The following is a 16,708-nucleotide window of genomic DNA, read 5'->3' on the forward strand; positions in this document are numbered from 1 at the left end:
ATTTATTCTGATAATTGGTTGATAGTTTTGCTGCAAGTAGATGATGCTGATGAGGAATATGGTAATTCCGAAACATGCGTCCATCCAACCATCTTGCAGTCTGTAGGGCCTTGCCCAAATAAATTTGACAAACATACTTTTCCTCTGTTGGTTAAGCTACACTTGTAGTTTAGTCAATGCATAGTTTTAAGCTGAAATCAAAAACAACAATAATGGTTTATAGAAAATTTCATAGAAATTCTGCCTTTTGTGAACATTTCATTGCCATTTGGTCTTTAGAGAAAATTTCATAGAAATTTTGTACTTAAAGAAAACGTTGCTATAACATTGTCTTTCGAGAACATTTTTGGGTGTAGGGACGATTTCATAGAAATTTTGTATTCTTACTCAATATCATAGAAATATTGGCTAAAGAGAAAATTTTATAGAAAATTGGTTTTTTAGAGATTTTTTTTTTGTAGAGAAAAATGTCTAGTTAAATTTTTATACAGATATTGTTCCTTAAAGAAAATTGCATTTGGATTTTTTTTTTGGAGAAAATTTCATAGAAATTTTTTCTCTAAAGGCAACATTTCTATGAAAATTTCTCTAAAAAAATTAAAACTTTCTCTCAAAGCAAAATTTCTATAAACTTTTTTCTAAAAGCAAAATTTCTACAATATTTTCTACAAGTATAAAATTTTTATGAAATTTTCACTAAATACAAAATTTTATAAAAATTTCATCTTAAGAGAAAATTTAATAGATTTTTTATTTGTATTTAGAGAAAATTATCATAAAAATAATCAAAAAAATTGTCTCCAGAGACAATTTCATAGAAATTTTATCTTTAGAGAAAATTTAATAGAAATTTTGTCTTTTGGGTAAATTTCATAGAAACTTTGTCTTTGGGGGAAATTTTGTCGAGATTTAGTTAATGTAATATCTAAGAAAATTCGTCTTTAACAAAAATTCCATAGAAATTTTGTATTTAGAGAACATATTCTAGAAATTGTTTGTTCAGAAAACATTTGACAGAAATTTTGTCATTAAAAAAATTTGACAGAAAAATTTTGCTTACAGAAAATTTCATAGAAAAATGTCTCTTCAAACAAAATTTTGTATTTGCCTTCAGAGGAAATAACATAAACAGTTTTTCCTTATAGAAAACTTTAGAGGATTTTGTCTTCGAATAAAATTTCACTGAAATTTTGTCTTCAGAGAAAATTTTATAGAAATTTTGCCTTCAGAGAAAATTTTATAGAAATTTTGTCTTCTGAGAAAATTTCATAGAAATTTTTTTTCTAGAGAAAAAAAAATTCTAAAAATTCTTTTTTACATTTTTTTTTTAGAAATTGTTTCTTTACGAAACATTTTGTATAAATTTTGTCCTTTTATAGAAAATTTTGTCTTTAGACAATATTTCGCTAAAAAAAATTTTTGTTTACAGAAAAATTTATAGAAAATTGTCTCTGGAATGATTGTTTGTTGCTAGAGAAAATTTTTTAGAATGCTACTATTGTAATATTATTCTTATATTATACTATAAGTCTAATTTTGTAAATAAATAAATAAATACAATAAAATTTCTTAGAAATTTGGCCTTCAGAGCAGATTTTTTTTTTCCTTACAGAAAACTTTATGAAAATTTTGTTTTTAGAGAATATTTCAGATAAATTAATAAAAAAAAGATCCTTAAACATTTCACTTATGAAGCTAACTTGGGGAAACCACCATAAGCCTGTTTTCACTTATTGGCATCCCTAAAAAATAAAATCCCTCGTTGTAGTAGTAACAACAACTTTAATATTCTCTTTAGCAATATCAATACCATTTCCATCATCTCCATCATAAGGCCAAAGAAATAGAAAGAAGTTAACTTCAAACAAACGCAAACAAACACCAATTGACATATGGGCTAAATTGATTCTCCTAATGCTTTTGTTTGGCTAAGGCTTCCTCTCAGCAGACGACTCTAATCACATATGCAATACTCCTTTTATGAAAAGACATCAATGTCTTGGAGTCCCCCTATTGAAGTATTATCTCTGCGTCACAAATACATCATCAATATCATCATCATCATACTGAGATACTATCAACAGAGTGAGCATACCAGTAGCATATGTATTAAAGTGTTTTGTTTTGTATGTTATTTACGGTCTTTTATCCCCCCGTCCCTCGAAAAACAAAAAACGAGAATAAACAAAAGGCCTACATAGATGAGCTTAACTTTCCACTCCCCCAAACAAGAGAGAAAAATAAATATGGGTCCCCTGTTTTTATGGCTAACGATTTTCTTGTTACTTTTCGATACAAGACATTGAATTAACAATGCCAATACTGATGGGTCTATTGTTCCTACTGCCACATAACTAAGGAGTCGGGAATATTGTTTTAGCACTGAAGGACCACTGATTGTATGTCTCCCCCGAAATCATTTATTATTTTTTTTTTTTTTTTTTTTTTGTGGGAAGTGGTATTAATATGTAAAAGTTTTACTAATGATTATTGGTTTTATCTTTTGAGTTTCTTAAGTGTTGTGAAAATTATTCTGTCTTTATGTGGTTAAGAGAAAACAATTCAAAGGGGGCGAATGATAAATATCAAGACGACCATCATATCATAGTCTGCAAATAGTGAAACAAAAAGGATAGTGATTTTTGACATTACTTATATATACATAATTTTATTTAAACAATAAACCCAAATTTTCTATGTCTTTGATTTCTAAATGAAATTTTATCTGATAACAAAATTCCTATGAAATTTCTTTAAGAAATTTCTCTAAAGACAAAATTTTTTACGAAATATTCTATAGCGACAAAATTTCTATATAATTATATCAGAAATTTAAATTTTTCAGATGGAATTATCTCTGAATACAAAGTTCCCATGAAATTTCTCTAAACACAAAATCAATCTCAAATTTTTTCTAAAGACAAAATTTCTAAGAAATTTTCTCTAGAGACAAAATTTCTAAGAAATTTTCTCTAAAGGCAAAATTTCTAAGAAATTTTCTCTAAAGGCAAAATTTCAAAAGAAATTCCTCTAGAGACAAAATTTTTGAAAAATTTTCTTTAAAGACAAAATTTCTAAGAAATTTTCTCTAAAGACAAAATTTTTAGTAAATTGTCTCTAAAGACATTTTTAAGAAATTTTCTAGAAAGACAAAAATTCTAAGTGATTTTTTCTAAAGAAAAAGTTTCTAAGACTTTATCTCTAAAGTGAAAATTTTTAAGAAATATTCTTTAAAGACAACATTTCTAAGGAATTTCTCTAAAAACAAAATTTCTAGGAAATTTTCTCAAAAACCAAAATTTCTAGGGAATTTTCTCAAAAGACATGTTTTCTATCTAACCACAAAATTTTTATGAAATTTTTTCTAACACAAAATTGTTAAGAAATTTTCTTTAAAAACAAAATTTCTGAGAAATTTTCTATAAATACACAATTTTTGGGAAATTTTATTAAAAGGGAAAATTTTTGAGAAATTTTCTCTAACGACAAAGTTTCTGAGAATCTTTCTCCAAAGACAAAATTTCTGAGAAATTTTCTCTAAAGACAAAATTTCTAAGAAATTTTCTCTAAAAGCAAAATTTCTAAGAAATTTTCTCTAAAAGCAAGATTTCTAAGAAATTTTCTCTAAATAAAAAATGTCTAAGAATTTTTTTTAAACACAAAATTTCTAAGAAATTTTCTCTAAAGACAAGATTTCTAAGAAATTTTCTCTAAAGACAAGATTTCTAAGAAATTTTCTCTAAAGACAAAATTTCTAGGAAATTTTCTCCAAAAGCAAAATTTCCAAGAAATTTTCTCTAAAGCCAAATTTCCAAGAAATTTTCTCTAAAGGCAAAACTTCCAAGAAACTTTCCCAAAAAACAAAATTTTCTCAATAGATAAAATTTTGGAAAAATTTTCTCAAAAGACAAAATTTCAAGGCAATTTTCTCTAAAGCCAAGTTTTCTATGAAATTTTCTCAAAAGACAAAATTTCTTATGGAATTTTCTCTAAAGTCAAGTTTTCTATGAAATTTTCTCAAAAGACAAAATCTCTTAGGGAATTTTCTCTAAAGACAAATTTTCTATTAAATTTTCTCTAGAGACAAAATTTCTAAAAAAAATTCTCTAATGACAAAATTTCTAAGAAATTTTCTCTAGAGACAAAATTTCTAAGAATTTTTCTCTAAAGAAAAGTTTTCTAAGAAATTTTCTCTAAAAACAAAAGTTCTAGGTAATTTTCTCTAAAAGCAAATTTCTAAGAAATTTTCTCTAGTCAAAATTTTTAAGAAATTTTCTCTAAAGACGAAATTTCTAAGAAATTTTCTCTAAAGAAAAAATTTTTGAAAAATTTCCTCAACAGATATAATTTTTCAGAAATTTTGTTTAAAAACAAAAGCTTGAAAAACTTTTCTCTATACACAATATTTTTGAGAAATTTTCTCTTAAGACAAGATTTCTATGAAATTTTCTCTTTAGACAAGATTCCTTTGAAATTTTCCCTAGAGACAACATTTCTAAAAAATTTTCTCTAACGACAAAATTTTTAAGAAATTTCGTCTTAAGAAAAATTCTGAGAAATTTTCTCAAAACCAAAATTTCTATAAACTTTTCTGTAAGGACAAACTTTCTATTAAATGTTCCCCAAGTGCAAAATTACTATAAAAATTTCTTTCTGACATTTTTAAGAAATTTTCTCTAAAGACAAAATTTTTAAGAAATTTTCTCTAACGACAAATTTTTAGAAAAAATTCTCTGAAGACAAAATTTCCAAGAAATTTTTAAGACATTTTCTCTAAAGATCAAATTTCTAAGAAATTTTCTCTAAGGACAAAATTTTTGAGAAATTTTCTCTAAAGCCAAAATTTCTAAGACATTTTCTCTAAAGACAAAATTTTTATGATTTTTTTCTAAAGAAAAAATTTCTATGAAATTTTCTCTAAAGACAAAATTTTAAAAAAATTTCTCTAAAGCCAAAATTTCTAAGAATTTTTCTCTAAAGAAAAAATTTTTGAGAATTTTTCTCTAAAGAAAAAATTTTTGAGAAATTTTCTCTTAAGACAAGATATCTATGAAATTTTCTCTAGAGACAAAATTTCTAAGAAATTTTCTCTAAAGAAAAGATTTCTAAGAATTTTTCTCTAAAAACAAAATTTCTAGGAAATTTTCTTTAAAGACAAAATTTCTAAAAAGTTTTCTCTAAAGACAAAATTTCTAAAAAGTTTTCTCTAAAAGCAAAATTTCTACGAAATTTTTACTAGAGCCAAAATTTCTAAGAAATTTTCTCTAAAAGCAAAATTTCTACAAAATTTTCTCAAAAGACAAAATTTCTAGGGAATTTTCTCTAAACACAAGTTTTCTATGAAATTTTCTCTAGAAGCGAAATTTCTAAAAAAAAATTCTCTAAGAATTTTCTCTAAAGACAACATTTCTAAGAATTTTCTGTAAAGAAAAAATGTCTAATAAATTTTCTCTAAAGACAAAATATCTAACAATTTTTTTCTAATGACAAAATTTCCTAGACATTTTCTCTAAAAGCAAAATTTCTAAGAAATTTCTCTAAAGACAAAATTTTTAAGAAATTTTCACAAAAGACAAAATGTGTTACAAAATTTTCTCTAAAGACAAGATTTGTAAGAAATTTTCTCAAACGACAAAATTTTTAAGAAATTTTCTTTAAAAACAATATTTCTAAGAAATTTTCTCTAAAGACAAAATTTTTGAAAAATTTTCTCTAAATACAAATTCCTATGAAATGTACTCTTAAAACTAATTTTCTATGAAATTTTCTCTAAAGACAAAATATATATGAAATGTACTCTAAAGACAAAATTTCTATAAAATTGTCCCCTAAGAACAAAAAATCTAAGAAATTTTCTCTAAAGACAAGATTTTTAAGAAATTTTCGTTAAAGACAATATTTCTAAAAAATTTTCTCTAAAGACAAAATGTTTGAGAAATTTTCTCTAAAGCCAAACTTTCTAAGAAATTTTCTATAAAGACAAAAAAAAATTCCTCAATAGACAAAAAGTTTTAGAAATTTTCTTTAAAGACAAAATTTTTAAGACATTTTCTCTAAAGACAAAATTTTTGAGAATTTTTTTCTAAAGCCAAAATTTCTGAGAAATTTTCTCTAGAGACAAAATTTCCAAGAAATTTTTTCTAATGACAAAATTTCTAAGAAATTTTCTCTAAAGAAAAAATTTTTGAAAAATTTCCTCAACAGATATAATTTTTCAGAAATTTTCTTTAAAGACAAAAGCTTGAAAAACTTTTCTCTATAGACAATATTTTTGAGAAATTTTCTCTTAAGACAAGATTTCTATGAAATTTTCTCTTTAGACAAGATTCCTTTGAAATTTTCCCTAGAGACAACATTTCTAAAAAATTTTCTCTAACGACAAAATTTTTAAGAAATTTCGTCTTAAGAAAAATTCTGAGAAATTTTCTCAAAACCAAAATTTCTATAAATTTTTCTGTAAGGACAAACTTTCTATTAAATGTTCCCCAAGTGCAAAATTACTATAAAAATTTCTTTCTGACATTTTTAAGAAATTTTCTCTAAAGACATAATTTTTAAGAAATTTTCTCTAAAGACAAAATTTTTAAGAAATTTTCTCTAAAGACAAAATTTTTAAAAAAAATTCTCTGAAGACAAAATTTCCAAGAAATTTTTAAGACATTTTCTCTAAAGATAAAATTTCTAAGAAATTTTCTCTAAGGACAAAATTTCTGAGAAATTTTCTCTAAAGCCAAAATTTCTAAGAAATTTTCTCTAAAGACAACATTTTTATGATTTTTTTCTAAAGAAAAAATTTCTATGAAATTTTCTCTAAAGACCAAATTTTAAAAAAATTTTCTCTAAAGCCAAAATTTCTAAGAATTTTTCTCTAAAGAAAAAAATTTTGAGAAATTTTCTCTAAAGAAAAAATTTTTGAGAAATTTTCTCTAAAGAAAAAATTTTTGAGAAATTTTCTCTTAAGACAAGATATCTATGAAATTTTCTTTAGAGACAAAATTTCTAAGAAATTTTCTCTAAAGAAACGATTTCTAAGAATTTTTCTCTAAAAACAAAATTTCTAGGAAATTTTCTTTAAAGACAAAATTTCTAAAATGTTTTCTCTAAAGAAAAAATTTCTAAAAAGTTTTCTCTAAAAGCAAAATTTCTACGAAATTTTTACTAGAGCCAAAATTTCTAAGAAATTTTCTCTAAAAGCAAAATTTCTACGAAATTTTCTCAAAAGACAAAATTTCTAGGGAATTTTCTGTAAACACAAGTTTTCTATGAAATTTTCTCTAGAAGCGAAATTTCTAAAAAATTTTCGCTAAGAATTTTCTCTAAAGACAACATTTCTAAGAATTTTCTGTAAAGAAAAAATGTCTAATAAATTTTCTCTAAAGACAAAATATCTAACAATTTTTTTCGAATGACAAAATTTCCTAGACATTTTCTCTAAAAGCAAAATTTCTAAGAAATTTCTCTAAAGACAAAATTTTTAAGAAATTTTCACAAAAGACAAAATGTGTTACAAAATTTTCTCTAAAGACAAGATTTGTAAGAAATTTTCTCAAACGACAAAATTTTTAAGAAATTTTCTTTAAAAACAAAATTTCTAAGAAATTTTCTCTAAAGACAAAATTTTTGAAAAATTTTCTCTAAATACAAATTTCTATGAAATGTAATCTAAAGACTAATTTTCTATGAAATTTTCTCTAAAGACAAAATATATATGAAATGTACTCTAAAGACAAATTTTCCATGAAATTTTCCCCTAAGAACAAAAAATCTAAGAAATTTTCTCTAAATACAAGATTTCTAAGAAATTTTCGCTAAAGACAATATTTCTAAGAAATTTTCTCTTAAGACAAAATGTTTGAGAAATTTTCTCTAAAGCCAAACTTTCTAAGAAATTTTCTCTAAAGACAAAAAAAAATTCCTCAATAGACAAAATGTTTTAGAAATTTTCTTTAAAGACAAAATTTTTAAGACATTTTCTCTAAAGACAAAATGTTTAAGAAATTTTTTCCAAAGCCAAAATTTCTGAGAAATTTTCTCTAGAGACAAAATTTCCAAGAAATTTTTTCTAATGACAAAATTTCTAAGAAATTTTCTGTAAGGACAAACTTTCTATTAAATATTCTCCAAGTGGAAAATACTATAAAAATTTCTGTTTGAAATTTTTATGAAATTTCATAGAAAAACAAAATTTTTAAGAAATTTTAGCTTAAGAAAAAATTTTTAAGAAATTTTATCTAAAAACAAAAATTTTCAGAAATTTCCCATAAAGACAAAATTTCAAAAATTTTCTATAAAAACAAAATTTCGAAGAAATTTTCTCTAAAGAAAGATGTCTAAGAAATTTTCTCAAATACACAATTTTTAAGGAAATTTTGTTTTGCAGGGAATTTTTTATTTTTTAAGACAATATTCCAATGAAATTTTCTGTAAGACCAATCATTTTTGTAAAACTTCTCCATTCAAGGTTTGGAAAGGTTGGATAAAAATATAATCATCGTCATACATATTTTTGCATTTTAGTTTGGAGTGTTTGTGGAAATACCGAATTCCTCTTAATACAAAATTACTATGAAAGTTTCGTTAAAGATAAAATGTCCGTGATGTGTTCTTTAATAATTAAAGTTTTATTTTTGTCTCTTAAGGGAAATATAATATTCTGATTAATTCTCACATAACCAATTTACAAATCTCTACATTTTGTTTTATTACAGATTCTGGGAAACAGATTTACGTACTGTACGAAAAACCAATCGTTCAACTATGCGTCAACGTCGTGGCGGGGGTGGTGGTGGACCAGGATCTGGTGGCACTGGAACATTCCGTGACAAATTGCTAAGGTATGTAACAATTGTGTAATAGAAGAAATCCAAGAACTGTTGTTAATTACAATAGTATAAATGTAACCATGAATCTTGAGGTCATTAGTTTGCAATTTTACTCATATTTCATTGATATTGTAAATATATAAAATATGACCATTACTATTTAATTATTAAAAGTTCTAATAATATTTGCTGAAGAAATTCTGCAAGAATATTTTATTTTCTCGCATTACACAATGTAAAATACATGTTGCGTTTATTATTGGAGAAATATTGTTTCATATGAAATTTTATTTGAAAATCCTCATATGATGTAATTTGCCACCAATAACATTCCCCTTTCAATTATTATCATTGTCAATTAAAATTTCAATTGAGTATAGAGTAAGTGAAACATTGTCTATTCCATGAATTGTTTATATCATTAGCATATATCCTTCAATAAAATACGCAACATAGTCCATTAACTTTTTCAAGAGAATTCATTTTATACCATCATCATCAATGACTTTGAAACTGTGTTTTGCTCTGTTTTTCCTCTGGAACATATTACACAAAAATATGAGCGAGTAGGAAGTTGATATACGTGCCCATTATAGTGAATGGCAATGCGTGGGTTGAACTACTTCATTGGAATATGGCATGTTATGATGTATGTGTTGTGTGGGTGTGTGTGAGTGTGGATGTGGAAATTTGTTTGTGACATTGTATGTTATGAAAAAATACGTGTTCTTATGACCATTGAAAGGATCGTCTATAAACCCCATCCCCAAAAAAAATTATATATAGACCAGAGCATAAACAGTAAGAGTACAAGCATTCATTGTAATTGATTTCCATTGTTTTCAATTTCATGAAAATATTAGCATTGTTATGAGTAGGTGTACTAATTGTATGAATGAGGTATTTCACAGGGAGAAAGATAGAGAGAGAGAGAGTGTGAGAAAAGATTAAGATTAACTTACAGAGTATTAACATTGTTATGATTAGGTTTATCAATTACTGTAATGGTATATTTCACAGTGAGAGAGCGAAAAAGAGAGATCGAGAGAATAACTAAAATAACCTATTGAACAGCCTAGTAAATATGAGTACTGTAAGAGATATTTATATATCTCGTTAGAATCAATGACAAATTAGCCAGTTTTTGGAAAATGAAGAAATGCTAAATTTCTATATATTTTTTCTTCTTAATTTTCTCACATTTTTATAAGGGAATGTCTCATATAAAAAGAAACATATTTATTGCCATATAACTCATGTGTACTTCTATCAATATGAATTTATTGATTGTTTACTCCATTCGACCTTAATTGATTGTTTTCCCACGTACAAAAAAAAAAAAGAAAAGAAACCATTGGTATTTAATTGTACTCCAATGTTTTCTACATTCATAATAAACAATATCTTTTAGGGATATTGGTAATTTGGCCTATTTTTAGTGGCCATTATTGTGATGTTTTTTTGCCTATGCTATGGTTAAAATTTTAAGATTAAACTTTTATTTTCACCAAATGGAGATTTTCTATATATTTCCAATATATTTTATAACACATTTTTCATTTATATTACAGTGGCTATCAAGGCTTGGAGGAACATCGTAGTCCTGAAATGGATAGTGTTTTGGAGCAAGCATTGAAAGAGGCAGAGGATGATGTTACATTCAAAAAAGTGAAACGAATGAGTTATTCTAGCAATGCTGCTGGTGAAGTAAGTAATGGCGTAAAGTTTGTACTTTAAAAAATTAAAAAATATTTATTTATTTTTTATTTTAATCATACAGTAAATGTATGATAAAAAAATAAAAGAAAAGTAGCATTGGCTGCTAAGGCCATCAGCTATGAATAATTATTTATTAGCTATTATCTAGTTAAAGTAAATAGAAATTAATTTTATTTAAATAATGTCTTATTCTTAATTAAAATTTTTTACGATTTTTTTTATTTGGTCATTAATTTTAATTTTGCCCCTGTAAAAATAGAACAATCAGATTTTATATACTTCGATCTCCAAACCAAGACATTAGATCAGAGCAGATATGAAGATATATGTATAAGCATAGCATTGGATAAGGTCGGATATGAACACATATAAGATCAGACAATATCTTTTACTACTCATTTTATCATTCTTGAGATCTAATTAGATCAAATTCCATAAATAAATTGAAGAATTAAGAAGAAGAATTGTAATTTAAATATAAATTTAAATGTTTATTAGAATTGTAATTTAAATTTAAATATAAATTTTAATTTTAAATTTTATTTAAAATTAAATTTTAAACATTTAAATTGTTATTAGAATTGTAATTTTAATTAATTTAGATTTATATATAAATTTAATTTTTTATTTAAATTTTAATTTTAATTCAGATTGTAACAATTATAAATTTTTATTAAAATTGTAATTTTAATTAATTTAAATTTATATATAAATTTAATTTTTTATTTAAATTTAAATTTAAATTTAAATTTAAATTTAAAATTTAACAATTACAAATTTTTATTAGAATTGTAATTTTAATAAATTTTAATTTTTTTAATTTATTTTTTAATATTAATTTTATAATTTTATTTTTAAAAATTTAATTTTTAAATTTTATTTTAATTTTAATTTTCAATTTAAATATAAATTCAAATTTTATTTAAAATTTTTATTAGAATTGTAATTTAAATATAAATTTAAATTTAAATGTTTATTAGAATTGTAATTTAAATTTAAATATAAATTTTAATTTTAAATTCAAATTTTATTTAAAATTAAATTTTAAACATTTAAATTTTTATTAGAATTGTAATTTTAATTAATTTAAATTTATATATCAATTTAATTTTTTATTTCAATTTTAATTTTAATTTAAATTTTAAAAATTACAAATTTTTAGTAGAATTGTAACTTTAATAAATTTTAATTTTTAAATTTATTTTTTAATATTAATTTTAAAATTTTATTTTTAAAAAATTAATTTTTAAATTTTATTTTAATTTTCACTTTAAATATAAATTTAGATTTTAAATTTAAATTTTAAATTTTAAATTTTAAATTTAAATTTATTAGAATTGTAATTTAAATTTAAATTTAAATATAAATTTTAATATTAAATACAAATTTTATTTAAAATTAAATTTTAAACATTTAAATTTTTATTAGAATTGTAATTTTTATTAATTTAAATTTATATATAAATTTAATTTTTTATTTCTATTTTAATTTTAATTTAAAAAAATTAAAAATTTTTAATAGAATTGTAAATTTAATAAATTTTAATTTTTAATTTTCATTTTTAATATTAAATTTAAAATTTAATTTTCAAAATTTCAATTTTTAAATTTTATTTTAATTTTAATTCTAAATTCCAATTTTTATTTTTATTTTAGTTGTAATTTTAATTAATTCAAATTTTTAAATTTAATATTTTTATTTATTTTTAATTTGAGTTTAAATGTTAGTTTTAAATTTTTTAAATTTTAGTGTAGTCAACGCATGGTTTTAAGCTGAAATCAAAACAACAATAATGATGTTAAATTTTTATTTTGAATTTAAATTTTTATTTTAGTTGTAATTTTACTTACTTTTAATTTTTAAATTTAATATTAATTTTGATTTATTTTATGTTTAAATACAAATTAAAATTTTTAGATTTAATTTTAAGTTTTAAAATAAATTTCAATTTAATTTAATAATATAATTATTATTATTTATTTTTTTATTTTTTTAATTTTAAATTTTATTTTAATTTTGATTCTAAATTCCAATTTTTATTTTTATTTTAGTTGTAATTTTAATTAATTCAAATTTTTAAATTTAATATTAATTTTTATTTATGTTTAATTTGAATTTAAATTTTAGTTTTACATTTTTTAAATTTTAGTGTAGTCAACGCATGGTTTTAAGCTGAAATCAAAACAACAATAATAATTTTAAATTTTTATTTTAATTGTAATTTTACTTACTTTTAATTTTTAAATTTAATATTAATTTTGATTTATTTTATGTTTAAATACAAATTAAAATTTTTAGATTTAATTTTAAGTTTTAAAATAAATTTCAATTTAATTTAATAATATAATTATTTTTTTTTTTGTAATTAAATTTTATTTCATATAAATTAATTTATTTTTATTTGAACAAATTCGAGACAATTGTATTTTTCCGCCATTTTTTTTTTTTTGGTAATTGATGATTATTTTCGTATTTATGTGTTTACTTCCTGTCTCTAGTGCTATTGTTTACTCAACTCCTTCCTCCCCCCAACACTTTAATGATTTATGATAGTTTTTGCTGCAACAAAGATTCTAAGCCGTCATCATTAGCTGTGGCTTTTCGGACCCCATAAAAATAGACTTGATTTAAACATGAAAAATTGCTTCTTTAAAAATTTCTTCTTTTTTTGTAGTCAAACAGTTTGTTAATTGTCTACCATTAAAAGGGGGAACAGTAATAAAAGAAGAGATAAAAAAAACTGTCCTCTGCTTTCTTGCTTGTTTCATTTTGGTCGGAAATCAACTTGAAAAGTATTAATTGTACAATTCCTTTGGTGGCCAGCGGCGACAATACCACCACCACCACCGCCAAATGGCACAAAATGGTCTGATGGTCATTACAAAGCCATTTATTAGCACTCCATTTCCAAGATAGAGAGAGGGGTGAAAGGCATCTGAAAAGTTCAGATGAAGGATATAGCAAACTGCATGGCCTTTAAATTCATTGACTGAAAATTGTTTTCCCTTGAGACAAAAAGGTTAAGGATGGCCAAAAAGTGATGGTACTATGGATATAGACAAAGGGAAATTATAAATCACTGGGGCAGTAGAAAAAGAAGAACCTCATGCTTTATAACCAGCAAACTAAAGATTTAACCATTTTTTTTGTTGCCAACTTAGCCACACCCTTTCAGTTAGGTTTTTTTTCGATACTTCACAGAGGACTTCCAGCAAACGAAATTTAAATTTGCTTTTGTTTTGTTTCCCATGCAGTTTTTCTATGCTGTTGCATTTTTTGACCCTCCTCGAAGCATTATCAAAGATTTATATATGGTGAAATGGTCGCACACAGAAAAAAAAACGAACCTCAATGAATTTTCCAAAGGACATGGATATGTTGCCTCCAGCAACAAAAAACAAAACACTAGAATCACTGAACTAAAAAAGTTAGTATAGCCCCAGTAAGGGTTCGTTCGTAGATGGTGTTTGTGCCAAAACGGAAGTAAGAAAATGCGAATGAAAATTTCAAAGATTTGGATTTTTTTTGTTGGTGTTACTGGGATCCTCATTAGTGCAGACTCTGTCCAAAGGTCATTCGAGACTACTCAATCTTTGTCATGAAATATATTTGGTGGCAAAAAGTGAATATCCTTGGTGATAGTTCTTGCTTCTCTTTTAATGACAAAAACAAAAGAATCTTTGGGTTTTTTGTTTGTCTTAAATCAAGGATCCCATATTTTGTTGAATTTGTCTTTTTATTATGTGGATAATGCCATTGTTAAATTTATTCTTACAATCAGTTTGTTTTTTTCGTCGAAAAAAAATTTTTATATAAAATTTCATTTCTATAAAAAATTTTATCAAAATTTTATTTCTATTGAAAATTTTATCAAAATTTTATTTCTATAGAAAATTTTATGAAAATTTTATTTCTATAGAAAATTTTGGCAAAATTTTATTTCTATAGAAAATTTTGGCAAAATTTTATTTCTTGTTAAAATTTTATTTTTTTGTAAAAATTTTATTTCAATAGAAAGTTTTGTCAAAATTCACTTCAAATAGTTTGAATTCACTTCGAGTAGTGTGAATTAAATCTAAAAAATTTTGTCAAAATTTTATTTTTATAGAAAATTTTGACAAAATTTGTGCCTCTTTAAAAATTTTGTCAAAATTTTATTTTTATGGAAAAGGTTTGGCAAAATTTTATTTCTGTAGAAAATGTTTGGCAAAATTTTATTTCTATAGAAAATTTTTGGCAAAATTTTATATTTATAGAAAATTTTTGGCAAAATTTTATTTCTATAGAAAATTTCGTCAAAATTTTATTTCTATAAAAACTGTTGTCAATATTTTATTTCTATAGAAAATTTATGTCTAAATTTTATATTTATAGAAAACTTTTGGCAAAATTATATTTTTCTAGAAAATTTTGTCAAAATTTTATTTCTCCAGAAAATTTTGTCAAAATTGTATTTCGATAATGAATTTTGTCAAAATTTTATTTCTATAGAAAATTTTGTTAAATTTTTATTTTTTTTTTTCAAAATTTTATTTCTATAGAAAATTTTGTCAAAATTCATTTCAAATAGTTTGAATTCACTTCGAGTAGTGTGAATTAAATCCAAAAAATTTTGTCACAATTTTATTTTTATAGAAAACTAGCGTAACCCTGCCCGCGTCGCTGCGCCTTCCGAAGCATATTTGGAGGAATAATTTGCTTTAACTTAGTCAACTATATCCTTCGTGCTGAAAACAAATTCGAAAAGATTTGAATTCTTTTAAACAAATCGGACTACTTGATTTTTCGTTTATAGGTACAAATACGGCGGGAGAGGGTGTGCCTTCTTCTATATTTCTTGTGAATTTTAAGTGTGGTTTGTCAAGGAAAGGTATCCTTCTCCTCAACGTATCTGAAAATTAAGCGTTATATTATAATAACATACAAAGAATTACTGTTTCCCATCCAATAAATCGGAAAAAGCAAAAATAGTAAAAAATTTTACCACATTAACATTTGCTAAAATGCTGGAAAATGGTGCAACCTCTACGTTTGCTGCCAATTCCATGTAAATTTAAGTTCTTTACCAAAAAGAAGTCTGGCAGAAGCCTGTGCAAAAATCATAAAATTATGTACCGAGTTCCCATTTACGGACAACCCTCTACTTTCAACTTAAGAAAAAAAAAACGGACAAAAGGGAACCCACTCTTTACTAAAAAGAAGTCTGGCAGAAGCCTGAAGGAAATTTTTTGCAAAATATTATTTCTGTAGGAATTTTTTGGCAAAATTTTATTTTTATAGAAAATTTTGTCAAAATTTTATTTCTATGGAAAAATTTGTCCAAGTTTTATTTCTATAGAAAACTTTGTTAACATATTATTTCTATAGACAATTTTGTCAATATTTGATTTCTGTAGAAAATATCGTGAAAATTTTATTTCTATAGAAAATTTTGTCAAAAATTATTTCTATGAAAAGAAAATTTTGTCAAAGTTTTATTTATATAGACAATTTTTCAAAATGTTGTTTCTATAGAAATTTTTTTTGGCCAAATTTTATTTCTATAGAAAATTTTGTTAAAATTTTATTTCTATAGAAAATTTTGTCAAAATTTTATTTCTATAGAAAATTTTGTCAAAATTTTATTTCTATAGAAAATTTTGTCAAAATTTTATTTCTATAGAAAATTTTCTCAAAATTTTATTTCTATGGAAAATTTGGGCAAAATTTTATTTTTATAGAAAGCTTTGTCAATATTTTATTTCTACAGAAAATTTATGTCTAAATTTTATATTTATAGAAAATTTTTGGCAAAATTATATTTTTCTAGAAAATTTTGTCAAAATTTTATTTCTCCAGAAAATTTTGTCAAAATTGTATTTCGATAGTTAATTTTGACAAAATTTTATTTCTATAGAAAATTTTGTTAAATTTTTATTTTTTTTGTCAAAATTTTATTTTTATAGAAAATTTTGTCAAAATTTATTTCAAATAGTTTGAATTCACTTCGAGTAGTGTGAATTAAATCCAAAAAATTTTGTCACAATTTTATTTTTATAGAAAATTTTGGCAAAATTTGTGCTTCTAAAGAAATTTTATCAAAGTTTTACTTCTGTCTCAAATTTTGTCAAAATTTTATTTCTATAGAAAATTTTTGGCAAAATTTTATTTCTCCAGAAAATGTTGTC

General features: G+C 23.1%; 2 protein-coding genes across 3 annotated transcripts in view; one reads left to right on the plus strand and one right to left on the minus strand.

Annotated features, from left to right (window-relative positions):
* LOC142223481 (uncharacterized) overlaps window positions 1-16,708 on the minus strand; it is a 525,017-nt gene that overhangs the window by 406,583 nt on the left and 101,726 nt on the right. The gene's annotated exons all lie outside the window — the stretch shown is intronic.
* LOC142223482 (uncharacterized) overlaps window positions 1-16,708 on the plus strand; it is a 146,205-nt gene that overhangs the window by 119,566 nt on the left and 9,931 nt on the right. For both annotated transcript variants that reach the window (XM_075293367.1, XM_075293368.1), the window contains exons 11-12: window positions 8,709-8,834; window positions 10,394-10,529. In XM_075293367.1, the coding sequence (XP_075149482.1) occupies window positions 8,709-8,834; window positions 10,394-10,529 (262 nt within the window). The remainder of the gene's footprint in view (window positions 1-8,708; window positions 8,835-10,393; window positions 10,530-16,708) is intronic.

This window comes from Haematobia irritans, chromosome 2 (assembly GCF_050003625.1).
Source record: "Haematobia irritans isolate KBUSLIRL chromosome 2, ASM5000362v1, whole genome shotgun sequence".
In the NCBI taxonomy this organism is placed as follows: Eukaryota; Metazoa; Arthropoda; class Insecta; order Diptera; family Muscidae; genus Haematobia; species Haematobia irritans.